The following is a 27,789-nucleotide window of genomic DNA, read 5'->3' as shown; positions in this document are numbered from 1 at the left end:
AACTTCTAGAAAAATGATGGGCAAACAGCATTGATGGAACTCATGAAGCTAATGATGGCAATATAATGAATGTAAGTTTCTTAGTAAAATTGCCAAACTGGTGGCGTTCCGGTTCATGAGTTGGTTAAGAGTTTACAAAGCGTTCGAGTTAACGGAGTGACGGTAACAGTGAAAACATTTTAATAGTTTATTGGCATTCTTAACATTGTTGAATATCAGGAATAAACAATGCAGATTGTTTCTACAAATTTCAAAATAATATAATTCAACGCGGTGTGACATCTATGTGTGAAGCTTAATGTTGTGACATCTCTTAATGCTTCCTGAGCTTACACTTGAGTGGAAATTTCCAATTAACAATTTCATTTTATTCACTTGTAACCTCCGAATTAGCTATGAAACGAATATGAGACAAAAGACTATGTATCAATTTCTGTGTATTCAAATCAAACATTGAAGAGAATAAGAGAATGCTGATAACTCAGAAAAGTAAGTAATAAATCAACTAATAAGAATTGTTCTAAAACATTATTACGTTTCAGAGGCACGACCATAAAACGATTTAATCCAATGTATATATATATATATAAAGACACTAGAATGTAAAATCATCTTAATTTTGAAATCAAATATTGAAATGAAATATATCACAAATATTTATGAAAATTTTTCAAATTCTTTTATACTGCTTTAGATAAATGTTGAAATTTAAATGCAAATTCAGTAAAACAATTTTAAAATATAGCAAGATACAGTATATGGCGTTAACCAATTAACTGTTTAAAGCTCAAACATTCACTGCTTTCTTTTAAAAAAGCGAATACAGAAAAAAGATTATTACATTTGGAAAATGTGAAATGACATTCAAATCGAGTGCGGTAGATCGTTAAAAGGGAATGAAATTTGTAGCTGCACATCAACATCTCGATTATAAAACATGTTTGATAAGCAATTCAAAATTTTTCAAAAAACTCAAAAAATAGTGAATTCCAGAAAACGAATAACACTTGCATATACTTGGAATCCACATTCCAACAAAGAAATTTTCTAAAGAAAGATGTAAACTAAAAGTGGGTAATGGATAAAACGGTATGGTAATCAAATCAGACACTGTTGCGAAAAAATGCAATGGCTATGCATATGTTATACTGAAATACAGTATTTTTGAATTCAATTAGAATGATGCTGTTCCTTCAGTTTGACAAAAAACATTTTATATGGTGTATTTTCATGCCAATTATTGTTTATTAAATTTAGTTTTCATTTTACAAATGTGTATGTTTCTGTTACCAAATAGTATGATTGATGAACTATATACAGCGTTTAATATGGTTTATTATGCATTATTAGTTTTTTACCCGCCCGCGATTTCCTATGTGGCAACACAAAAGTTGACACTGGTCTAACATAATCAAGAAAAAGCAATAATAATAGCAAAACAATAACCACAAGTTATCATTGGTTAGAAACATAATTTAAAGCGAATAGTTATATAAAAAAGAATCGTAAACTGTGCAGAATCTCTGCTGGCAAGAATTTTTATTACTGACATATTAATTAAATATATACATCCTACAATCAATTTGAATTAATATCAACATCAAGTGAATGAAATTAAATAGGTTACCAACAGCAATAATAATAATAAAAAAAATAAAAACCAAAATAGCTATATTACAAGCGACGGAGAGGAAGATATTTCACATCTAAGGTTTAACATAAGATGATATGATCGAATAGAATGGTGATATTGGCATCAATGATCTGACGTATTCTTGTTTACAATGGACAACCATTGCAAATTAAATTATTGAATGTTTAAGATATTTTATCCATACTATATTATAATATCTTAAATATTCTGTTTCTACTTCATGATAAGGAAAAGCAAACTATTCGTTTGCGAGTGTAGAATTCATGTTATTATACAAAAAACAGGCAGTTTGGTAATATTATCTAGAAATCAAACCGACTGTGCTTGTTATAAATTGGAAGCTGATTTATTTTTAATTGTAGAAGTGTCCTCTATTTGCAACGTTGGTCATAGAAACTATATATACAGACTTGTTATTAGTATCTTCCTAAATCAGGCTACTCATCGCCTAACTTGGAACCTTTTTTATCACGAGTTATCGAGATGTCTTCAGGATTTTCCGCTGTTCTGTATAGTCTGTGAAAGTCGACAATAAATTTTATGAAGCAGTTTAAACTCGTCACATTAACAAAATACATATATTGATGATAATAGCGAGGAGTAAAAATATTGTGCTTGTGATTTGTGGAATTCGCCTATACGTTTAACAAGATGAAAAAACATACACTAGAAGAATATTATCGATAAAAATATCGAAGCCTGGTTTATATTGAACATATCACTCACCTCGGGGCAGATTTTACAGTTGTGTCTCTAGTATGTGGATTTTTCCTGGGATTTATCGATCGTGCTCCAGCATGAGTAAACAAATGGTTCGCGGTAGAAAGATATCTAGGCGGCAAGCCATGGCATCGGGCTAAAATCATTGCTTGTTGCAAAGAACATGCAGTTGTTGATCTAAAAATAAAGTAGAATTATATATACTACAAAATTGTTTGTGTTACACATAGAGCATAGAACGATAAAACAAATTTTCTTTGGTCCTGTTGGATCTTGGCTTACCTGTATACTCCATTATTACATGACATAATGTGGCAACCACCCAATCGGTGACAAAATTCTGCAGAAAGGCTCAATACTCCACAACCGGTGTTACTGAGATTAGGGCTGTTGGCTCGAGGCTTTACGTGAGCTTCGATCAATTGCATCACTTCATCTAGTGCATTCAAAGGGCGTGAAAGCTGAAAACGGGAAAGTGTGTTTTGATTAAGACTTAAAAATAAACGAGAGAGAAATGCTCAAATTTATGGATACGAAAGCCGCGCGTCTGTACCGGTACTAACTAGAGATGTATCGATATCGGTCATTCTCCGGTATCGGATAAATGTAGACCGATATATATATACCTTTTTGATATGATTTAAAATTATTTTAAAAGATAGGTTAGTGTACAGATGTTAAAATTATTTTTTTGCGCAGAGGGGTCATTTTTGGCGCATCTGCCTCGTTAACTCTCCTGAGGAAATCTATTTAGTAGTAGCGAAATTTTTAAAATGTCAAAATTTGGGGTAAAGCAATGAATAAAAAATTGTGGTTAAAGAGCTGTTTATAAAACAGTTGCTCTTGATTCACTCACCCGATCTATCATTACAGCTCTGGCTTCAGTATCACGAGGAAGTTTGGATCTGTCGAGATGGAATGCTCGGAATTTCTTGTAATAATCATATGTTTTCTCCAGAGCTTTTTCGTTTAGAGAATTCAAAAACTCGTGTAACGTAACACCTTGCTTATATAAGAAAGATCCAACGTCTTCGAGACCTGTAACACAATTTACATCAGCATTAAACAAAACAGCAATGCTTAAATATATGAACACGGTTATTAATGGTCGCGAAATTTTTTAAAAATGACAAAAACAAAATGTCCAGGAAAAAACAGAAAACAATAAAAACGACAACAACATTGGTGTCCAAATTTTCCGATTGCGTTTCTACATATAAAAGCATTTCATTTAAACATTGAATAGTGTCAATTCAATTTACATATCTAACTCTTGCTTCTACGATCACGATAAGGACATGAGTTTGCGCTCTCGTACATTTGCACTCGTTCGCCACGCTTGAATTTTGTCTCTGCATTCTTTGATACCTCGTACAATTGGCACCGAACTATTGCTCCGAGCGTAGGGCTAGACTTAGGTTGTAACTCGTGTCGTAAGTAAAGCTTTAGTGGAAGTTGTATTAATTGAATATATGCATGAAATACGTTTGAAAATTCTGGAATCACCTACAGCATGATAATATCTAACCAACGACACCAGTCTAGTAAAAATGTTTCAGATTGAACTTACCATGGTTAAACATAACAGGCACAATCTTCACCCCTCCTCCAGCTTGTAATCTCGGTGGAAGTTTGATGAAAATATGTTTATCGAGATGGAAATTTACTTTCAGCGCACTTCGGTTGCCTTCCATGGTATATCCGATACCGTTGACTGAAAATAACAAGCAATTAAATTTTAAAATAGAAAAGACGATTTTGGTCAATTTTATAAGCGGCATCGTTTGTAATTATAAAAACTTATAATGCAAAATCATTTCAATAAGCCATAAAGCATTGAAATAAGGCTGAAATCACCAAAATTTGTCTGCAAATTATGGGCTGAAAGTCGGAAAAATAATACGCTGGAAAAAGTTTTAAAAATCTTAAAAAGTAACATGCAACACTAAAAAAGACCAATTTACCCTAGAAAAAATATATTTCACAAATGAATTATAATTTTGTATTGTTAATTTTAGATATATACTGTTATTGATGGAGAATGAACTCCCGAACTGAATGGTGTGATAATTAAAAACGACGGTTACCAAAAACATGAACAAATTTAGTCGTATTTACTGAATTATACATGCGTATTATATACGATGTTTTGATGATGAATGTGTGACTGTCTTGGCATAGTTTCTTACCATCAACTTGTACAGGATCGTTTGACATAAAACTTGTTCTTGCATTTGATGGATAGTCTTGTTGAAATAAAGAAAGAAAAATAAAGAAACAAACATAATTTTAATTAGTTGAAAATAAAATTATCGTGCAAATATCAAAATTTGATTGCTTTTGTAACATAAAACGCACTTAGGCAAGATTGTAGGAACGGTAAAACACATCGACGCCAAATTTCAAAGAAATTTGGGACATTCCGACGCAAACCAATATATTAAAGATATACAAAACACAAATAAGCATTCATTATCTGTTGGTATTTATTTTACAGTGTGTATTTAACTCAAATCAAGGCACTGAATATACTCAACTTCAAGTTTTGGGGCTACTTATGTACTATACTTTTATTGAAAATTTGGTACAGTCGACTCAATTAGTCATAGTCTAACTAATTTTATGGTATGTACAGTACAGGGGACTACCGCATATATATATATATTGTATATACAACTGCTTATACCACAATTGAACAATTCCTGCGGAATATAATTTTGTTTTGCACTCAACTTAAAAAAAATATGTATCTATGAGTTTTGGTTTAAATAAACTAAAATTTACGAAAAAATTTTTTTTTGATGAATGTCATTTCATTATAATCAACTCAAAGTAAAGTAATTGGTTATTGCCATTTCCTGCGATCGATGATCACAAGCCAAAAAAATAATAATGGAAATTATATCTATAGAAGGTAATAAAAATTTGCTATAAGCTTGTATAGTCTGTAAACCCTTATTTACCATTAGGTTCAACTTCTCCTGTGATAGCTCTGAAGTGGAAGGAAACTCTTTCCAGATCATATATTCCAACATAACTGTCTTCCAGCATAGCGCATTCATCCGGCTAAAAGTTTGTTTAGAATTTGATATATAAAAAAAACTAATTCAATCACTATGAAAAATAAGTAACAAAATAAGTACAATATAAATTTTTCGAGCATGTATTCATTAATTCATTCGCGATTTTTTGAACCGTTTCAGTATAACGTAAAGGGCTAAAAGTCAATTGTAATCTAAAGTCACTATTTATACAGTCATGAAAGCAATAATACAGAAATATGCTACGACTGAAGCATAATTAAAAATAATACCATGTTCAAATTTAGGTGTGTCTGGAATAGAACCAGCACTCCGATAGACGTTGCTTGTTCCAACCATTTCTTGCTTGCCTCGTCCCCTCGTACTCCGTAAGCCTGGTAAGTGAAAGCAGGTGACTTTGATAAGTGAAGATATTCGATATTTAGAAAAGAGGAATAATAAATACTCAAATTGCTTGTTAAAGAATCATATACCTTATATGTGCGCATAAAAAAGAAAAACAACTTAAAGCGATAACCCTTACCTTCATATTATTGAATACATTGTCTAATGCGCATCTCAACTGAGAAGAAAACGACGTAATGACGCTGATCAGTGCTTGAGAAAAGACTTTATCTCGCCTTGAAACGAGTTTAGGATCTGACAAACAGAAAAAATATGTTATTTGCATAATTCTTAGAAAGTAAATTTACAGTACCAATAAAATGGCATGTTTTTTTGTTTGTTTAAAATCGAGTTTTTTGACGTCCTGGAATAAACAAACATTTTTGCAGCATCAGTATATATACAATGATTTTTGCAAATAATGGTCAATTTTGTAATAATGTCCAAACGTCATGCTAAAAAAAGATTGACTGCAACTATTTGATTTGTTGGGTTAAGTTAACATTATGATAATTTCAGTTCTCAGATATATGTGTTTTCAAGGTACCTTTAATCGTTTCCAGGTATGGGCTTAATAGTGACCCTAACTGTTAACACTCATTTGTGTTGTATTTTCACACTCATTGATGTTTTATTTTTAAAAGATTACAATGTAACTTCATACCTTCATTCAGCAATACGGTCAACACCAGTTGTGTTCGTATCTGTGATATATGTTTGTTCATTGCATCTATAAGTGTGTGAATAACACCTGCGAACTGGACAGTATCTTCGCAAACAGCTAGAGACATTTTGACGATGTCATCACTTGTTCTGAAAAATAGAAATATTCATTCCGACTTTCTATTCAATTTTCATTCAGCGTTAGATCTAACATGGCTCTACTATTATTAGAAGGACGTAAATAGTTTAAATTTGTTCTAGCTACAATTAATTTACATTATCACTATAAATATCAGTGAATGGAATGGCCAATTGTACTGTTTCAATTTATTATTATTTGCACAGTCGTACGTAAAATGCATTTTAAGCTATGGAAAGGTAATGAAGAGTTAGTTACTCAATTTTTCCCAAGCCACCGTCGCATAACCAATGACTTGAGACCTGGAGAGTTTGAGTCAACATGTGAAAAACTGGACGATTTGGAAAAAACAATTGGCTTTGAAATTTCGTTACCATAGAAACTATCTTTAGATAAACAAGTGAAATGTCAAACTGAATGAAGGGTCGTACTTGTAGCACCAACAGAAGTTATTTAAAGAAATTACACTCACTCGGCAGCTAGATTATCAATTATTTCTTGATATTTGACTTCGGGAGTTATATCTTGAGTTTCTCCGAAAACCTTCTGGACAACGTCGTTTCTCACAAGTTCGTTTATGTTTCGAATCTATTTGAAAAAAGTTAAAAATAATCATCTCCGCCTATTTGAACTATTGTTTTAAAATTAAATTAAATGAAATAATTCATTCCACCTTTCCCAAGAAATGTTCCATTGTTCCTTGCAATTTATCCAATGCGTCGTTTGATAGAACGAGATCGATAAAATTAATGCTTTCAACCCCTTCAGATGAACAAGTGCTTTCAGTTTTGCTGATTACGGAGATACGGTCACGTCCTAAACGATATATATAATTTTTTTTAAATTAGAACTAAGAAAAACCTGTAACATAGTTCACTATCCAGTGTAAGAGGATTGAACCTCGGAATATTGATCTCGGAATAGCTCATACTTTTAAAATTTTGCTTAGATTAAACTAGAATTAAAATTATTAGTATCTCTAAATCAGCCAGTTTCACAAAACAATCATAATATACCTGTATAATTTTTACATAATATATAATTTTACTTGGTTTAAACCGTGATTTCAACGCAAAAAGGGCAACTTCGGACAGAAACTTCCATAAGCCTAGTTTCTGAAAACGACTTATTTGGATATGGCTCATTTCTAATTTCCATAAAAAAAACATGTTTGTGCATGCATAATGGTAACGTTTGCTCAACTACAATAAATAATTGGGAAGTTTCAGCAAAATCGAAAAGAAAAGGTGACAAATTCTCAAATACCTGAAAATGTCACCCTCGAGTGTGGACGGGGTTTAGATCTAAATCGTACTGGAGAAGTCGCGTTGCCGCCGGGTGTTGGTGGACTCCTGTCATTGTGAAGAAAAAAAAACATAAAACCTTTTTTTTTTAATTTTGTACAAAACAAGAAATATATGAATGCAAAAAAGCTTACGATAAAGAAGGCATCGAGGACGATTCTTTGATTCCCTTAGATCCATCTCCGTTAGCCAGACTATCTTCTGGAAGTGCGAGAGACATTCTTTGATTGGGTTCAGAGGTTGTGCTACTTCCGCTATTTGACCCTGCACATAGAACATTTGTTATCGATACAAATGATTTGCTGAAGACTTTTATTTATAAAGAATAATTTCAAATTTTAGGCAGGCTCCATTCAATTTAAAAACTATAGCAAAATCGATAACAAATTTAATAGGGCGAATACCGTTTTGCTCCGCTGTGTTACTCGGTGATTCATTGGCAGATGGGGTTGTGAAATTGAATATAAGTTGTTTATCATTTACCAACATTGAACCTCGGTTACTGTGGATACCTGTAAATAAAAATAAGAACGCTGCTTCTAACTGTGGACGGAAACATTGGAATAAAATTTACCGATATATTATAAACTATGATATAGTTTTGGGGAAATTTTATAAGCTTGGTAACACGTACTGAAAAGGTAATTTTTTTATTATTTTTAACTAAACCACACAAAACAAATTTTAGTGTCATTTTTAGTGATATAAAATACATAATTTCAAAATATTATTTGCTTCAGATAAAGATCCGCCCAAAAGTAATTGTTCAATCAACATAGGCAAGTGGTAATTCTTCGAAAATTACCTGAGTCACATTCAGAATCGTTTCCGGCTTGTGAACCATCGTCTAAGATCGACTTTCTTTTGTTTCCAATGTTGTTTCCGTTTGTCAAATGTTCTTCTGATGTAGGAGTCGTCATATCAGGCGTATTAACTTCAATGGTGGGCGATAAGACCGACGCTGGGATTAAAAAAAAAGATGAGACGAATCCTGACTAACATTTTCCAGATCTCATACCAGAATTACTTAGTCAAATAGATAAATGATCTTGAAACAATTAATACCGAGATTTGCGAAAATAAGAACCAAAAACAGAAATAAAACATTAACTGGTATATGACTATTTTTCGCGTTTCATGATAATTCAATAACGATTTAGTATTTTTTGATTGGATAGTATTGAAAAATAAACTTAACCTCAACTTACTTCTATTAGAACTTGGATCAAAATCACTGGCCCTCGAACTTCTATTTGATTGTGTGTCGAATACCCCGCTCATCTGATAAAAATGTATTACAACGCAAGGTTTATACAAATGAACGATAAAATAGGCAGTATAAGTGGGATGTGAGTTGAAAATATAGGAAAGATGACTCCGAAAACTAGCATATTCCCGAAACAAAATTATAAATTATTTTTCTCACCTACTCGGTATATGAGATGCAGAACACGCATATTTGGGCCTAAATCTGGAAACACAAGACGCAGTTTTGTTGGGTAAATGATTGTCTTACATCTTGCCGAATAACAATTATTGCGATATTATTTGATAGACTATACTTCTTACCCTTTCTCGGGGCGGGCTAGAAGCCTTATCACTGGCGAAGAATGTGGAAGGAGACACGGGCGTGGTTGGAGTCATATCACTGCTTACAGATCCTATGTTTGCATATAAAGGAGTCGGTTGAAATGAATTTCTTTTCCCATCAGTGCGAGGTTCGGAATTCAAAATTCTGAAAACAATATCAATATTTTAAGCTAAAAGTAGTATTCAAATAAGACTGGTGAGTGACAGAAGTTTTAAGAGGTCCCACTTTGGTATGAGGTCTCCTTTGCTCAACGTGATCCCAATTGCATATCGAAGAGGCACCAATTGCGGTGCCACTTCGATTTGAGTTTAATATCATAAAGACATTCTACTAGAATTCAATTCCTAACCCTAACTAAAATCACGAAGATCGAACAACCGCATACCAAGGTAGCACTTTCCACCTTATAAAATTGCAACAAGTTTATAGATTATTAAGTGCAAAGAAACTTACTCTAAAAGTTGATCTTGACAGTGTCTAACTTCGAGCATAGCTTGATCCAGTGCCACCATCAACTGTCTTATTTGATCCATGAGTTCCATATTTCCTTCTACACCACGTAGAACCGCCATGAGGCCGTGACCTTCTCTTCCTCTGGAGCGGTGCGATGGTGCCGCCATACAAGTAATAACGTCATTAGTGTTCACCATTTCGACATTTTTTGCTAAAAAAAGAAACCATGAATAAAATTACAATTTGGTTACAATGTGAATATATATAATTCCAACCGCCAAAATTCTGAATTGTTCTACACATACTTAATATTAATATTATTTAATCGTTTAAAATGCTACGTTATTGTGTGGGGGTATGAATTAGTGCGTCTAACATCACATGGAGACAATGAAAATAGAGAATATAGTAATGTACGTACTTATTTCGGTGTTTTCTGCTTCAGATTTGGCGTTCTGCAGGCCCAATCCACGTAAATTGAATTTCTCAGTTGTGTGCGAAACCTGAAGGTTTCAAAATACATTAAATTCATTATAGTTGCTCACTAAAATGCTGGAATAAACAAGTTTAATTTCATTCATAGAAATATAATATAATATAAAAATACGAAGGAAACAAAAGATATAGCTCAGACTTGGCCGAAGTTATTGTAATATGCATAATGTGCTATTTATGCAAACATCGGAAGTTAGAGATGTTATCTCGTGTTCGTTTATTGTTAAGGATAAAAGAAAATGCTTAAGCTATGCCATGTCTGAGACTTTTCCAATACACCCTCCACGGCATTACTTCGACTCTTTGTTTGGGATTTCTTGGTCTAAATTCTAGTCTATAAAGCAAGAAACGCCTCAATAGAGGCTGCAAAAGTTTGTGGTTACGTCAAATGTTAATGGGGCTTATTAGATCTTTATATATGATTGACACGGAACAAAGTTATTGTGAAAAGAGGGCGATGAAAAATATTAGTCTATTCTTATTACCTGCATAATATTAATGTGACAATTAGTTGGGCAGAAATCTTTTGCGGATCCAGTACCGGGTCGATCTTTGCTTTCTTTATAAGAAGGCCACATGTATGATCCGAGGTGACGTTTGTACTGAAAAAATGTGCAATAGTTATTCTACAGCATTCGTTTTATTTGCAAATCTGCATGTTTGGGAAAGAATAAGAAATTCCGCAAGCAAATCAAGAAATTAGCCACAATATTTTTTTTGTCACAATTGTGAAGTTTTTCGTGCTGTCAGCATTACTCACCCTTTTGTAATTCTCTAGTCGCTCATGAATCACGTCATACCGTAGAGTTCTTCTTCTCTCAAATATTTCTCTTTGTTGTTCTCTAATAAGATTTACTGCACTTTCCAAGGCTTGAACATCTGCAAGGACTCGCTCGTCTTCTGCTGTCAAGACTTCCAGAAGCTGAAAATTAGCACATCATGATAGTTGTGTAGTACAATAATGGTTTGAGGTATGGAAGTTCGTATTTAAAATCTGTAAAATTACGAGCCCGTCCGTTGATCCAAAAGGCAAAGAATACAGACTCAACTATAAATTAGCCTACAACGAAGTAAACCTAAAATATAACTCGCAGGAACGGATAGAGTTCGAAACGAGCCACCGCCGCCAAGGGTGTTCAGGAACTTTTAAACGGAATAAGTAACAAGCATAATTTTGAATATATAATACATCTTCGGTAATGGGAAACGATTTAGTAGTATCCTATTATATAAAAACCATTTTTCTTCTATGAAAACTAGTTTCGACTTCAAATTACCATTGCTGCAAGATCAAATATTGACGGGCTCTCTGACATCTTCTCAGTCACTGATGTTCTTACTCCGTTTACATTGTCGTATTCGTAAGTTGTCATTCGTTCAAGATGACGATTACCAACGACAAGCTAAAGTGAAAGAATAAAATTTAAATGAAAGAATCACAGATGGAGATTATCTTTGAAGAAAGAAATATTATAATGCAACTTATCATTTCAACAAATAATTTGCGAACCGCAATTGTGCTGGAATGTCAATTTGAATTGCATATATATAGTGAAATACTACTGCCCTTTTGCAATAATTTGCAGAAACAAAAAAATAATAATTTCCCGCATAAAGTTTCATATTTACCTTCAAAGCGTAGGGATCGTCTTTCTTATCCGGACCAAGCGGTGTAGGCTCGCTGAAAGTCAAAAATATTTAGTTTAAAAGATGAAACCAAAGGCAATAAATATAAAATTATGAATTATGCAAAACAAAATTACATTTTATTGTCCTTCAGATTTGGTGTTCTGATTCCTATTTTCATAGCGATTTGTTTCCTGCGGTCGCTCTTAGATCGTTTTAATCCACTTCCTGGGATTCCAAGTGTCAATTTTCCTGTCGACTGCAAAAATAATATATTTGATAACAAAAATCTTGTATACATCGTTGGATGGCCTAGCCCAAGGACCTCGAGTAAAATTGAACCGCCACGTATTGCACTGAATAAAACCAAATGTTTTATATAAATACTGATCTACAAAACAAAATACGCTATGATTTCTCACCCCGTCTACTTGTTGCTGCTGCTGTTCTTCAATTTCAGCATTATTTTCTTTTTCTTCTTTGTTCTTTCTATTTTCTTCTTCCTCTGCGATAACTTTACAACCATCTCTTATTGCAGCGGCGACTTCGTCGTGAGATGAAGCAATGACGTTCACGTTGTTCACCTGCAATCAATTGATGTGATTAATGTATAGAACCCGGTACGCACCCGCAGGTAGCGCATGTTCTGTAATAAATGCACATTTCCCAGGACAGAGATTATTTGCGCTGATTATTTGGTTTCTGCGAGACTAACTACTTATCCTTCTTCTATGCTTTTGTGCCGGTGGATCCGTATGCATATATTGCAAGCATGCTGTAGCAAGAGTAGAGATAACAATCCTAAGTGATTCAAGAGTCTTGCTGCACACTAACACAAATATATTTCTGTAACGTTTCGTCTGACCAAGGTCAGACTTCTTCAGACATACATAGTTCAACTATACTTGAACTATGTATGTCTGAAGAAGTTGAAACGTTACAGAAATATATTTGTGTTAGTGTGCAGCAAGACTCTTGAATCACAGAGATTATTGATTGACTTTGAAAACGCAAACAACCAGAAAATGTTAAAATTACTGTTCTGAATTTATTCATTTTTAAATTATACAGCTCCATGATATTGACTACAATTTCCAAATGTCTGAGCCAGTGTTACAGCAAAGTTTCTCATCTGCTACAGGGATCATGACATCATAGTTTGAAATTAATCATGCTTACTCTTTCATGAGTTCCACTTGAACATATTCGACCGCATTCGCCAACACCCTTCAAGATGAAATATGCGTATAAAGTCAGTCAACTGAATTCATACCTTTAATATTGATTGGCCTCTGACTAGACCAGCGTTCATGGCCATTCCTCCTTTAGTAACAGCGTGCACAACGCATGGATTTGCGCTTCTGATTTGAAATCCCATTCCTTCTCTTGTAACTGGAATGGATACAGATCTACAAAACAACGAAAGAAATTCTAGTAAGCTGTATTATTAATAATCCACGAAGGAAAAATTTTAATTCAGTTGAAGATAGCATATTCTGCTATACCTCCACAAATTTAACACATCTGATACTTTAATTCCATAAGCATAGTATACTTACATGTCGTCTTCGGCCTTCACAGTAACGTACAGAAGTTTGTGATTTTCTAAGTTTTGTTTCAATATGGCTTCGTAATCTTCTTGTGATTTACACTTGAACAATGGTGAATAATTAATACAGAGAATAGCTTGGCCTGGGAGAAGTCCTTGAACCTAAATAGAACATTATACTGTTAGTATACTCAATACTGTAACTAGAAATTTGAACAAATACCAAATAGCACAAAATACGCACATGAGTAATGCTCAAAGATATGTACGTCAGTCGTCCTTGAGAGAATATGAAGGTAATATCAGTCTCAAAGAGTTTCTACCTTCAAATTACGAAAATTTGAAAGAGATTCACCATGGTTAAAACATTTTCCCACAATAACAACAACTGAATAGCAAGACGATCTATAGTTGAATATTGTGTATAAAAAAAACTGAATCATTAGGAGTTGATAATTACTTGTGCTTGTGATGCTCGAATGATAGCTGTTATTATAACCGCGTTGTGATGATCGACATACAATGCCTCAAATCCTAAAGGTTCATCAGGATCCGTGTTTAACTAAAAAACAATAATAAGTCAGAGTCAGATAACAAATATGTAGGTTGATTTAGGGTACACTCAATTAGTAATTCAATTAACAAACATTCAATAATTTGGATTTGCATTGTAAATAATTTTGACTTTGCCTGAAAAAATGATAAATTTTTCAAAATATTCCATTGACTTTCTATCTATTGTCTTAAACTACAATAATTACATATACTAATAAACCAAATGTTCAATTGATTTAACTTTTCCTTCGAAACATACCAATAATACAGTTTTTGTTTTGTAACTCTCGATGCATCTGAAATCCATTTTCTGGTTAACTTTTTTCACTAAATCTCTCAGTTTGTTTGACGATTCACTTGATTCTTCGTCAGGCCAAAATTTGAACAAAGATGAATCATCCTTGAAGTCAGTTTTGTCCAGAGCTGTATTCGAATAGAGAATGTAATATTATAATATAACACACTCGTGAATCATGACACGACTTATTCTGATGTTATACTTGCAATAATATTGGGTTTAATATATATGTTTATTAAAAGATAAACCAAATCCAAGATTAATAGATGTGGATAACAATCTTTTATCATATGGTGCTTATGTTATATCAAATAAAAAAAGTTGTAAGATAAGGATTGATAACATTTTACCAAATGCATATAATTGTAAGCTTTGCTTCAATTAGTGTTACAGTTTAATCAAACAGTTCAAAACATTGTATAGGTTTTGTTTTACTAATAGCATTCCTCCGAAACCCAATAGATTTGTTGATAAATTCTCAATCAGAACAGCACGTTCTATGAGCTAATTTCAAATGAGGTAAGTGATCAAGGTTACTAAGACACAGAAGTAGCATGAGAGTCAGGATTCTCAGGAACACTTATAATGTTATCTTATTCATGGCTAACTGGACGATCGAAACACTTACCATGATGCAAAATATTGTTCTCGCACAAACTCTGTCCTAGATTACAAACTTCTTCTCTTCCTTTACAATCTCCTTGTTCAATGATCCAGTCTATTAGTTTACGGGCTTCAACCACTTGTTTGTAACTTCGGAGGTTTCGGTCTTTGTCTCTGTGGATACAATAGTTGTATTTAGGGTCTTTAATAGTATATCATTCAATTACTTACATTACTTTGAAATCAGATAAAGATCAGTGCAATTTTTTTTATTAGTAATTACACAAGTAAGTGATCAGTTGTGCAATAAAAAGATAAATATGATTTATGAACTCGTAGAATCGTATTCAAAATGCAACATTGGCATTACCAAAATTTGGATCAGAAATGAATTATGCAATGCAATCACTTATGCCATAAGGTGTGCAACATTTTTTGTCGGTAGGCCATATAACCAACTTCAGACATCTAGTCGGGCCACAAAAAAATAGTTTTTCCATGTACACATCGAATTTAAAAATCAGCGAGAACCAGAGCTCAGCGGGAAAGGCAAGAGAATGGAATGCGGCTTTCGCTTAGCCTTCCAGCAATAAAGGCACCTGGCAAAACGACGAAAGATTTAACGCAGCGAAAAGAGCAAAAATTATTATGTAATTTTGCCCATGTGGCCCCGATGTGGGCGCCTTTTTGAACATAAACTGTTGGATTAGGATTTTATACTTGATAGGGAAAAATCACCACACTAAATGGCATGTCGAGCCTGGTTGTGGTCCTCGGGACGCCTGTTGCACACCCCTGACAAATATACATACAAAGCATGGAAAGTATGAAAGTACTAACCTTACAACAGGTTGAAACAGACAGTGAACACGAGCATATATTCTCAACCCTTTTGCAATCAGATCCTGGCTTTCTCCTCTTGCCTTAAAAGTACCGTCATCGTACCGAAATCTGTATAGAACGTTCTCGTTTTTGAAATGATGTTTGTCTGCAACTGTGAAAAGAGGTATAACATAAGAAATGAAAGATTACGTATTGTATTTCGTAAACTACTTCTGCAAATGTGATTTATTTGTCAGTGCAGGGTTTTAGAATTGACAGACTATTCATACTTAAATCGGGATCTATAACTTGGTATCAGCACATTGAGTTTATGTATCTTAGTTTATAGAAACGAAAAATGGTCATTCAAAAATTGAATAATTACCATGATGTAAAATTCCACAATCCAGTAATGCTTGTCCAAGCATGATAGCTTCGTCAACACTTTTTGATTCCTTGTTTTCAACCAGCCATTGCACAAAATCGCTGAAATGGGATAAAGAGTTAAACACCTAGGTATATATAGTATTCCCCGTCGTTATAATATACAGTGGCCCCGCTTTTGCATTGTGTCACGTTGATATGGAGAAATTAGGTTTCAGAATAATAGTGATCTTTTATATTCGGTCTAGTCTACCCCTGACATGGGCAAACTACGGTCGACGGGCCAAATCCGGTCCATTTGATAATTCAATCTGGCTCGCCCGATGCTGCCACAATCAAACCAAAACCATTTTTTTATGTTTTAGCTGAAAAATAGCTCAAGGATTTTGTTGAAATTGCCGTTAAATTTAGTTTCGGCACGAGGCTTATTGTTTTCCACTTTTGCAACACGTAAATATTGTTCACAATATGTAACTTTTTGCGTCACACTTACATGGCCCGCCAGTCTGCGTAAGCAAAATTTTTGGCCTCTGGTACAAAAACCTTGTCCACCCCTGGCCTACCCGATACTTTTGTTCAGAGAGAGTGAAGAAATGCGGGCGGGTTGGACATGCCTAACTGAGGCTCGAACCCCCGATGCGTCCAATATCAAAGATATATTAATTTTATTTTGTTTTGATTCAATTGAAGATTGTTTATCGAAATCTTTTAATACCTGCATAACTCATGAATCAAATATAATATACATTTCATTAAAATTATAGATAGTTTATACACGCAAGGTGCTAGAAATAAAGGGACATTTGGTATTGCTATTCACGTTGTAAATAACAATATATAGTATATTCATAATTGGCATAAAATGTAACAGGTTATTTATATCAATGTATAAAACAACGATGAGTTAAAATTGGAAGTACACTAGTACCTTCCGACAAGTGCTTTCGGGTGTGTTCTCAACCAATCTTTTCTATCTTTTATCAAATTATGATTCGTAGCTTTGTAATACAATCTTCTTCCTTTACTGTGCAAAACATCGATGGTGTCTCTCTGATCCATGCTTACTTTACCTAAAAAATATTAAATTCGTATATTTAAGGCATAGATTTTTATAGAACTCATATGGATATTTAAAATAATTGGATGCACGCTTTTTGAAACTGAAACTTTTTCTCATGGCCACTGTATCTGGTCAAGTCTAATTAATCAATAATGTGGGCATTAGCAATGTTTAGCATTACTTTATTTATATTCAGAAGTCATCGAGGATCGCTAATATTACAACGTTGTATACTCGAAAACGCGCCATTAAATTATGATGCCAATATATACGTGTGAAATATAACAACAAAATCTATTCTTCCTATATTCTTTTTTATATTTTTTCGTCATTATTTTTTTCACTAGCCTAAACGAGATTTAAGAATATCTATTATATATACATATAACCCGGATATTTATCCGGTATTTTTCAGATGCATTTTCTTCCTACGGAAAGTACATTTCTATGAGGTTCACGTTTACGTGCTAGAAGCACTATTAATATACCCGACGCTTCAAAACGTCATTATTGTTGCTATAAATTTATTTCACAACAATCCCACTTTGAAACGATTATTGCCAAGCCTGGGCCCTACATAAATTACGTCCATGAGTATTAATCCACCTATGATCCATATATGTTTCATTATGCCCTGCTGGATCAAATTAAAACACCTACAAACTCCATTATTTCACTTTTCATGAAATGCAATACTTGGAATTATTGGCATGATAACGTAATTCCAATATTAAATCATTCCACGAAAGTAAACTTTTAGTCAGATTTGGCATTTTATATTATAATATGACATCAATATAATATGTACAAATCCGTTATAGTAACAGTAAAATGAGAACATTTGGTAAGATATTACGGTCGGGCATTTACAGAATGTTCTTGAATTCCAGCGTTTCCTCTTTTCTCATTGACAAAATATCAATTTACCTAATTATCGTCATGAAGTTGTGGGTAAAATAATCAACTGACAAGAACAATTTATTTTTTTAATGCCATCAAAACGGCTATTCTCATAACTTTAGCGCTTGTGTGATAACAAGTTGAAGATTTAATATATTTTTTTACCACAAATAGGAGCATAAAAGGACAGTACTCTAATATATTTTTATTTGGAGTGGCTAAGATCATACTTTTAGGGATCATTTCTATAGTGTGTATCTTGACCGTGACGTCTATGACTTGACGGTTTCGCAACCGCGTTGATGCGTTGTTTCCACCCTCTCTGAGCGTGAAATTCGGTTATCGCCGTGCAGCATACTGCCGTGGTAATCGTTGAAGATCGCTCCGCTGTCGATATTGAGAGCGGAGGAGAGGGTGGCTGTCTGAGCGGTTACACAAAATAATACCTTGTTTGCTTTATTGTCGTCTTCGGTAATACTGGTGGTATCCACAAGGCGCGTTTGTACAGTATTGGCCATAAACCAGAACTTTGTGGCGAATGGAAGCCGGTTATTTAGCAGAAGATACAAAAGTGCAATAACTAATTTAAAGCTGGACCTCCCCTTTATCATTTAATAAATGGTATTATCTTGTTAAAATACACGTATGACGTAATGTGTAATTTCCGAATAAAACTTATGTTTGAAGACTGCCATCAACTGTGCGACAGCCTTCTGTGATCTTGGCTTGAAACCAAATGTATATTGTGAACTGAACTCAGTTGGTTTTGATAAAATAAGTAATGTCACGTCTATGCGCAAATAACGAAGTGTTAATATCATGATAACGTGGATGGCTAAGAGTTAAAACCATATTGAATTGTTGACATATAACATTCACATCAATATATGGTCATATTAATGCATTAATTGCTTTCCGTCGTGATCTTGATCATGACTTGATCAATTACAGCAAAAATAACAAATTTAACTAGTAAATTAAAATTTTCAAAAAATAAAATTTATTTTTCGCGAGGGCTTGTAACTAAACTAGAATCTGGATTATATCATATTGAATCGAAATTCACAAAACTACGAATTTTTTTTATTTCTGACTAGAATTTTAAACCGAAAGGTCAGCTGGAATGTGTAACAGCCGAGCATGAAATTATAAAATGACCGAGTATTATTAATAGTAAATGTCTATCACGAATGCATTGATATACCATCTCGCACTATGTGAATGTATCCCTGTTTAACCGGAATTTACAATTATATATTGATTACTTTATCATATAGAATAAGAGCCTAATGATAGAATTTAACTAACTTTTGTTAGCTCAAATGATAGTAGTCTATTATTGCTAATGAGAGGCATTCTCCAATCCGAATATAGTATTTCTCATGTAGGGATTTTTATAGACTACTACACAAGCTGGACCAACTCAAATGGCTTTGAAATATATTATATCAATATACGATATTCACAAATCAATAACAATGACACGATTTTGCCTCTAAAACATATGCATGGGTTTGTTTTGTAGAATCTCGCCAAGTCGGAGCCATTTGCATGTACCGGTATTTGATATTATTTATTTAACATTACTATTAGTGAATTTTATTGTAGAGAAAATTGCACCACATGTTGTGAAGCTCTTTTTAAGTCATGACTCGAACACGTCAAAATTGAGTCAGCTTAAAATTTGGTCACAAAAGAATATGTATGAACAACCTTTACAGAGGTTCACTTTTTAAATTAAATTCCTGCTAAGCATTTTATATGATGTTGTTTGTGAATCGGTGTCGTACCACATATGTTGGAAAATTAACACATATGTGGAATAGAGGGTTCTAATCATTTGGGACAAAACATCCTAATTTTCAGCGTAACCAAGTAGAACGTATTTCCCATTTATTAACAAACCGTGTAATGTAAATAAACATTGCCAAATGTTAACATGGAAAAGAACGGAGGTAGAAACGGGATTTAATAAACTTAAAAAAATTATTGTATTCACTCGCATTTTCAGGTATTTTTCTTGACGAATTTCAACTTAACTTTGCTTCACACTATTTAAATCATATGCCTTTTACACACAGATCAACGAATTGCTATAGGTATAGATCACACCAAGAGGTTTATACAATGTGAGACGAAGCAATTGGGCAAGCGGACAAGAACGTATTAGAAAAGTTAAACAAATTACTTGCGTTCGTTAAGTAAATGAGCGATGATTTGAATAGTGAAAAATATATCCCAGATAGATCTCTGGATTCTATATGAAGAACAGATAATAGAAACTCACTTCGTCGCTTTTCTCGTTCCATGATAAACTCATTTAGCCAGGCTTCCTTTTCCTCTTTGTCTTTGGCAAGAAGGACGAACCATTTGTTTTTGGCGGCGTTCAGAATTTTCCATCCGTTATTTACGGTGTATCCACAACTATGGAAATCCGCTGTGTTAGGAGAATAGTATAAAATATTTCAGATACGCTAAGATGCAAATATTTTGTAAATAGAAATCCGTAACTTACTAAAATATCAGTGGGAAAATAAGGAATAAAACCAAACCAAAATACCGATCGTAAATTCTGGATATATGGAACGTTATAAATAATATGCATATTGATATAATTATAAAAATTATTCAGAGAAGTTGGCAAAATGCTCGTTTTAAACGCTGGATCACGTGATGCAAAATTTTAAAAATTACGCATACATATTCTAAAGAATCAAACAAGGTCCTTACATGAGTCATGCAATACAAAGTTATGGACTATATTTCAGCAGAGTTAGAAACCGATTGTTTCTGTTTTTCCGATGCGCGTCCAATAATACATGGTACGAGAATGTAACAGCGCTTACGTCTCGACTTATGTTAGTTCATATTTGGCAAATCCTAGTTCAATCGTGTTGCAGCGAAACATCTCATAAAACTTTTTAAAATAGCTCAGAACTCCTGAATGAGAAGGAATATGGAATTTGAATATCTTACATGTGCCGTCTTCTACGCTTTCTATTTCCATCAACTCTGTTGATATCCGGCCTTTGAACAGCCATTTCTTTTGATCTTGTGCGTTCTTTTTTCGTTTCGATTTCTTTTTTTGCAAAGTTGCGGTTTTGTCTTTGTTTTCTGCGGCTTGGAGTCTAATATATAAAATATGTTTTGTTCAGATCAGCACTTGTAGTTTATAGGGAAATATGGAAATTGATATAAAATCTTAGTCATTTCTTTCAAAGCTTTTTTGAACCCAAACGTATTCATTTGAATAAGTAACTGGAACAAAACGTCCTTTTAAATAAATGTGTTCGCTGAATTATATCAGTCACTGCAAATTTGTTTTTGCAATTATCTAAGTCATACCAAGTAAGATAGAATCATGTTAAAAGTACCAAGGTTGATAGTAGCCTCCTCATATAGTCGTATCAGTTATTCACAGCAAAAATATAATAGACTGTGTATATAGTATACATCCTTTATCCGGAAATTGAACGGGGTCAAAAAGCCGCGAGTAGGGCATAGCCAGTTACAGTATATTATTATACATAGCGAGCAATGTGCCCTGAGTAATAACATTCACCTTGTATGAATAAGATTATTAACGTTTTATCTAAGCGTGATGGAGCATGTTTGATACAATGCTATGATTTCACAGTTGTTTCACAGCTCTTGGCTTTAGATTCTACCAATTCAAATCATAATGTTCACTGTTATATCCAGGCCTGAGATTTCAGTATCAAACATTAATTTTTAGCGATCAACTAAAATTTTTCTATTTTGTTTTGTGCCTGATCGAACGCCCGTAAAATTTTTACTATAAACGAGAAGATGGTAGTTTGCATCGCTTAAATTTTGTTATTTTGCCTTACTGCAGTCTGGCATATAAAACAGAATATAGCATAGCCTGTAATATAGTATTGACGATTTTCCTAATACACAAATTTGAATCTTTCATTTTTCTTACTAATCTTGACGTCGATATGATAGACCATTGCATGCTTTGGATTATAAACGTACCTTGGTAAAGTGTTGGCTTTTTTGCAATAAACTAGAAGATGATCAAATAAAAAAAACTGTCTCTCTTGAATGTTTCCAGCAGATATTTTCAATAAGGCTCCTTGTTTGATAAGCGTTGTGCAGTTGTCAGTTAGGTTGGCTCCCTGTAAAATCAAATTTGATTCGAAGTGAGTTTAGACTCCAATGACATCAACAACCACGATCATAACTCCAACCAATGAATCATGCGTATGAATAATAATTTTCAACGTGAATCAGAAAATTTTATGATGGTTTATAATGCCCAGTTGGTAAATTCTCCCTAACAGAATATTTATATTGTATGGCCAAATGACGAAGCAACTCGTTCAATGTATCATAATTCTTTATTCTGTATACCATAAGGGCCAGTTAATCTCTACAAACTATATTTGGGTCAAATTAGTAACCAAAATACATGAGACAAGTTCGAATAAAAATAGTCATAGTTGCTCCAGGATAAACTCGAAATATTATGTTTTTATATGTAATTCCTTTTTATGTTTATGTTGATATAAAGTGCACTTCATGCATGCTTTATAAAGACGTAAGTATACCCATGTCTGACCCTGTCATGTGTTACAATACTTTTCAACGATTCTATTTGAATGCATCGTCTGATATTGCAAATGCATAGGTCATACCTCCCAATTGGCAATTGTGCTCTGTAATTCTTCTAATTTTTCTAACTGCTCCAACTGTCGTTTTGTTTCATTAACGTTACTGCAAACAGCTTTCATAATTTCTAATGCTTCCATTACGTTAGGATAGTCAGGATGTTCAGGTGGAGTTTTCTTTGATAATTCCTGTATTATATATTAGTTATATAGTCACTTCCTATGAAGTTAAGCTCTGAATAAGATCTGTACAAGTACAAATCGAAATTGTTTAATTTGTCAAAACTGGAATCAATCCATACTTCGTGCTTTTTTCGTATTTGTTAACTCTTGTTGTAAATGTATCAGAAAGTTGGTCATTGGCATTTACCCATTGGTACAATGATGCTTATTTGCTTATTATCTTATAAATATTATGATAACTTTCTCAATATACGGTTATCATTAATATGTTTTGGGTATTAAAGAAATTAATTTCACACGAAAATAAATTTTCTTACCCTGAGAAGAAGTGGATATTTGCATATTCTTTGAATTGGCGTCAATAAAAAACCTTCCATTGATACGTCGTTAACATAATTTCCCAACATGAGGCAGCCCTAAAAAGAAAACAGTTTAACAGTTAACAGTTTTAATTGTTACCGTTGATATTTATAAGTTTCAATTTGTTTTCAAAATATACTTACTAATATGAATCCCTGAAATTCCGCATTTTCAGTCAATTCATTCAATTTCTTCTGTGCTCTTTCATGATTAGTGCAATATGGTGCATAGACTTCGAAACGTTGTTTCTGAAAAGAATGAATAAAAAAATCTTGAAGAAGTTTTTTTTGAAGGTTGGAGTTACCAGAATTGACAAAAATTTTCATATACAATCCACTATTTGACATTTCTCTCCCAAGATGGGGGAATTACGTCCGCCATTCTTTGTTCGGCGGAATAAAAACAGCTGGTACTGTCACAAACATTGGTTGAAGCTGTCAACATATCAAATCAAAAATAGGCCAAGAAGTTTTAACAAACTTTCAAACCAAAGAGTTAGAATTAGCTTTGCCGTCTACCGTATGATCAACGATGAGAACGATTTCTACTAGTGTTGCAAGCATTAGATATGAAGTCGTATTATATAAAATTGCCTATACGATTCATCCATTCACATATACCGGTACTTGATGAAACTCAACTTTCTTCCGTGAATGATAAAGTTGTTACAAGAAAATATGTAATCCCGCTTTTGGAAGCAACTTACGTGTTCCACAAAACATTTTCCAATGCAGTGTTCATACGATGGTTCCGGTTGCAATGCTGCTTCCATTGATAAGTATAGATCGTTGTGAAACTAAATAGAAAATATTCAACATTCGGTGTAATCACGATCTCTTCAGTTTTCTCTTCATTTACAGAAACAAGTTTATTCAAATACAATAAGTTCTCTCTTTTCATTTATTTTTGGTTTACCAAGATGGACTAAACCCAAATACCATGGCTGTGTATCAGATTGAATAAGATTATCAATTATTCACTCAATATTGGTATGCTAGATTCGCAGATAAATTAACGAATATTTTCATTTGAATAGAACAGTTTCAGTCGTGTGTGAATTTTTTCTACAAACATGTGTTTATTTTCGTCGACGAGTCTTACACCAAGGACTACGACTAAACACAGCATTTTCACCTGTTTTAGTTCGACGACATTTGATAGTAATGTTGCAACCGATCCTTCTGGGATTAATTTGTCATTTTCATCTTCTTCGCGACTTTGGAGTCTTTCCATAAACACCTAGAAGAGTTGAAGAAATAAATTCACATAATTTTAGCTTTGATATAAGCTGGTATTATATTAACGAAAATCTTTTCAAAACTTTAAGAAATATTCGGACTTTAACAACAAAAATTTGCTTATACTGTTCTTATTTGAATTTTACAGATAACCGTACCTCCCAATCAGTATTAAAAATCAAGTTAAAATTTCCTATTTTTGATTATGATATTATAAATTTGTGGGCGACAGATGAGATAATTAAGACAACGTTTGGAAATGATAGTATGATTGTTATTATTAATCATCACATGTATGTACCTCATACGACGCAACCTGTGACGTTGTGCCAAAATCGGAAGTAGCTTCCGAATTATATTTCACTCAACAGGCCTCGCTCGTGCCTGGTAAAGCGATAAAAGAAAACGAACAGAAGAAGACATGACGTAAAGTTGATTGCATTCTCTGACTGTTCCTATCATCATGGATACATTTTTTTAAATCCTAATTTATATACGAATACAAGCTGCAAAAGAGTTCGGTGGGGGAATAATCCGATAGATAGTTGTTGTTGAGTTACCAAATAACACTCGTCGAAAATCAATTTGTTGTCACGAGCAAACCATCCCTATTTGTAATGAATAAACCGATAATTTTCAAATGATATAATATTTGAGTAAGAAATTGCGTCAAGTTTGAACAATTGATGAATGTCGAAAATATAAAACAAAACATGAGAACAAAGTTAAGTCAAAAATGAATATATTCCGCGTTATCATTAATTCTAGAGAATAAAATTATTATATAACTGTTTTCAATAAACAAACGTTTAGTTTGTCTTATATGAAAAGAGATTAAAACACATTTAATTGTAAATACATAATTGTAAATACATAAACAACTTACGGAAGATAAAAATTTCAGAGTGTCCAAGTAATCTTTTTCCGTTTTAAATATTTCTTTTAACACATAAGTCCTCATTCGCATCGTCTTTTCCGTAGGCTCTGCCATATTTTACGGTATAAATTGTATCCACCTTCACAAATAGCTTGCTTTTTTATCTGAATACAATATTCCCAACAACAATAATATTCTCAATATTTCTACAGGTCAACGTTGGCGTAAATCCAAGTTCATTGTTTATAAAGCGAATAGAAATAACAACTCTTTGTTTTTATGGCTGGACGGTTTCAATGTGATGCAGTCAATGTAGCATATTAGTTGTTTCGCTGATGTTGGTTACTTCCTTGTGTAGGTCGCGTCTTCAGCAAGAAACTTAGTCAGCGTGATAGGTTATTGTTGTGCGTAGGAAGCTTAGTTATTATAAAATAAGCACGTTGGCTGGTGTATAATATATTCCACGCAATAGCAGTACAGTGTCGTCATCAGACGACCGAAAACGAATCAGTGATTGTATAATAAACTAAATAAATATCTCACTGGTGTCTCTACAAAAATAAAGAACATAAAAAAAAATAAAATCAGATTTCTCGACGTCATAGTTTGCTTGTCTCTTGGATATTGAGACTAGTAGAAATAAAATATATGCCTCCTATCCCACAAGATAAGTCAGCAAATTACTCAGGATTTGTCACGCATATGCCTATGTCTCTCTTGGCATCATTGGGCGATGCTCAAATATATGATGTATTCAGAAATATAGAAGCAACCAAAATATTATACGCCTGGGCAACATTTGCAAAAATGGAACACCTACAAATATAACTGGCCTGGCCGATTGGAGTAAATCTCAACTAACTCCTTTATCTATGTATTTGTAATAGTGGACACGTATGTACAGGCTGTCGGGATACTGTTGCAAGTATTAAACTGATAGTAGAAAATTTACCACGCCACTTAAATTACGTATCACACAATCTGGGCCGAAATAGAAACAACGGAAAGCAATCTGAAGCGTTCTCCATATGGCAATTCGAATGCTCGCGCAACACGAAAAACAACTCTGAGAGCAAGCAAGAAATAAGTGAAAATTCTACAGATTTCTATCCTTCTTTCTAAATGAGAGCTTTCATAAATAATAAAAATTTGAAAGCAAGATTTCATTATAAATAAACTTCTGCGAAACAATCAGTCATCAGCTTGACAAATAGGCAAAAAATCTCATAATATTCTCACGCAAGACGTATCCTACTCATTCAATACATCACTTTCTGAAATTTCAGTAATTGGACGAATATTCAACTGTCAATCATTTATGCACTGCACAAGTCGTTTACAATTACTCTCTTTTTATTTTAATATTGCACAGTTGAATCTGTTGCTAGCATAACGCTATCGAATATGTTACTCGCCAAAACAAACTAAATGCGCGCTACATCACGCCTTTTCATCACTAAATAACACGAACAGCGCGGTAGCTGCCATACAATTCGATCGTGTTGACGCCAACATGCAAATTGATCCACAATTGATTCATTACATGTTTTACTGCGAAATTGCGAGGATGTGCCGGGCATAGCATAACATGGCTATATTATAGCAAATACGATCCATATGTAATTCATCTATGAACCAATTGCGAAATAATCAACTAACTGTCATAACCTCCAAATCAAGTTATAATACTGTATTTATTCCGAAAACGCATTGCCCGTACATGGCTGATTCCCAATAAAGACAATTTTCGTCGGGTAGAGCAATATCAATGTATTCCAGACAGTAGGATATACTTTATTATCTTAACGACCTGAGGAATAGGTCAAACTGGGATGGACATTTAGTATCTGAATTATTGGTATTCAAATTCGAATTTAATATGGGAGTCCGCATCATCATCTCGCACAGTTGCCGGACCAAAGAATATTATAATCAAGATAATGTACAAATATATGTAGAAACGCATAGAAATGTTATATTCAATCTAATCGTATTCGTAGATAATACAAGCCTCGCAAGTCCAAAAATACTCGGCATGTGTGTAACAAAATATTCCCCATTGAGCGTTATTGAAAGAAAAGAATTGTTATGTCAGTCAGGAAATGGAATTGTATAATATTGCGAATTTGCGATTTTCCCAGACTCACAAGACCGATTTATACTTTGGCCAAGTCTGGCCGCACACTACTTTGTATTTATTTCGAATGACGAAACCAATACTTTGTGATAAATTTACCACTACGTTATGTTTACTAC

At 33.5% G+C, this 27,789-nt stretch overlaps 1 protein-coding gene and 1 non-coding gene across 3 annotated transcripts; one reads left to right on the top strand and one right to left on the bottom strand.

Moving 5' to 3' along the window:
- Nucleotides 1–420: 420 nt before the first annotated feature.
- Nucleotides 421–26,096, bottom strand: LOC120345677 (phosphatidylinositol 3,4,5-trisphosphate-dependent Rac exchanger 2 protein-like). 2 transcript variants are annotated; one of them, XM_039415210.2, is made up of 43 exons: nucleotides 25,543–26,096; nucleotides 24,553–24,657; nucleotides 24,125–24,214; nucleotides 23,562–23,666; nucleotides 23,376–23,474; nucleotides 22,903–23,064; nucleotides 22,241–22,383; nucleotides 21,218–21,369; nucleotides 20,529–20,678; nucleotides 17,210–17,351; nucleotides 16,283–16,383; nucleotides 15,916–16,069; nucleotides 15,101–15,249; nucleotides 14,434–14,597; nucleotides 14,080–14,181; nucleotides 13,630–13,781; nucleotides 13,344–13,479; nucleotides 12,493–12,654; nucleotides 12,208–12,329; nucleotides 12,074–12,125; nucleotides 11,722–11,847; nucleotides 11,205–11,366; nucleotides 10,930–11,046; nucleotides 10,371–10,452; nucleotides 9,950–10,160; nucleotides 9,475–9,640; nucleotides 9,114–9,186; nucleotides 8,711–8,866; nucleotides 8,310–8,417; nucleotides 8,040–8,169; nucleotides 7,868–7,953; nucleotides 7,275–7,417; nucleotides 7,074–7,189; nucleotides 6,464–6,612; nucleotides 5,939–6,054; nucleotides 5,688–5,789; nucleotides 5,338–5,440; nucleotides 4,564–4,620; nucleotides 3,945–4,088; nucleotides 3,231–3,412; nucleotides 2,657–2,835; nucleotides 2,381–2,551; nucleotides 421–2,170 (listed from the first exon to the last, which is right to left on the bottom strand). In XM_039415210.2, exons 1-43 carry the CDS (start codon nucleotides 25,645–25,647, stop codon nucleotides 2,092–2,094), a joined length of 5,505 nt encoding a protein of 1,834 aa, XP_039271144.2. In that variant the 5' UTR covers nucleotides 25,648–26,096; the 3' UTR covers nucleotides 421–2,091. The 2 variants fall into 2 exon arrangements, with proteins under 2 accessions (XP_039271144.2, XP_039271145.2); XM_039415211.2 differs by lacking the exon at nucleotides 4,564–4,620 and having other exon boundaries at nucleotides 25,543–26,095.
- Nucleotides 18,462–18,672, top strand: LOC120346833 (small nucleolar RNA U3). The gene has a single exon (XR_005570039.2). It is a non-coding gene; the product is annotated as a small nucleolar RNA U3 (small nucleolar RNA).
- Nucleotides 26,097–27,789: the final 1,693 nt, after the last annotated feature.

Source organism: Styela clava, chromosome 8 (genome assembly GCF_964204865.1).
Source record: "Styela clava chromosome 8, kaStyClav1.hap1.2, whole genome shotgun sequence".
Taxonomy (NCBI): domain Eukaryota; kingdom Metazoa; phylum Chordata; class Ascidiacea; order Stolidobranchia; family Styelidae; genus Styela; species Styela clava.
This window is presented reverse-complemented; position numbering and strand designations above follow the sequence as displayed.

Bases quoted from the DNA above. Each gene is read 5' to 3' on its own strand.
- LOC120345677 (XM_039415210.2), bottom strand. From the start codon at position 25,647: ATGGCAGAGCCTACGGAAAAGACGATGCGAATGAGGACTTATGTGTTA. The intron at 10,161-10,370 runs GTACGTACATTA...TTCTTTTTTTAG, and splicing joins AGCAGAAAACACCGAAATAA to CAAAAAATGTCGAAATGGTG. The intron at 7,418-7,867 runs GTATTTGAGAAT...TATATCGTTTAG, and splicing joins CTCGAGGGTGACATTTTCAG to GACGTGACCGTATCTCCGTA.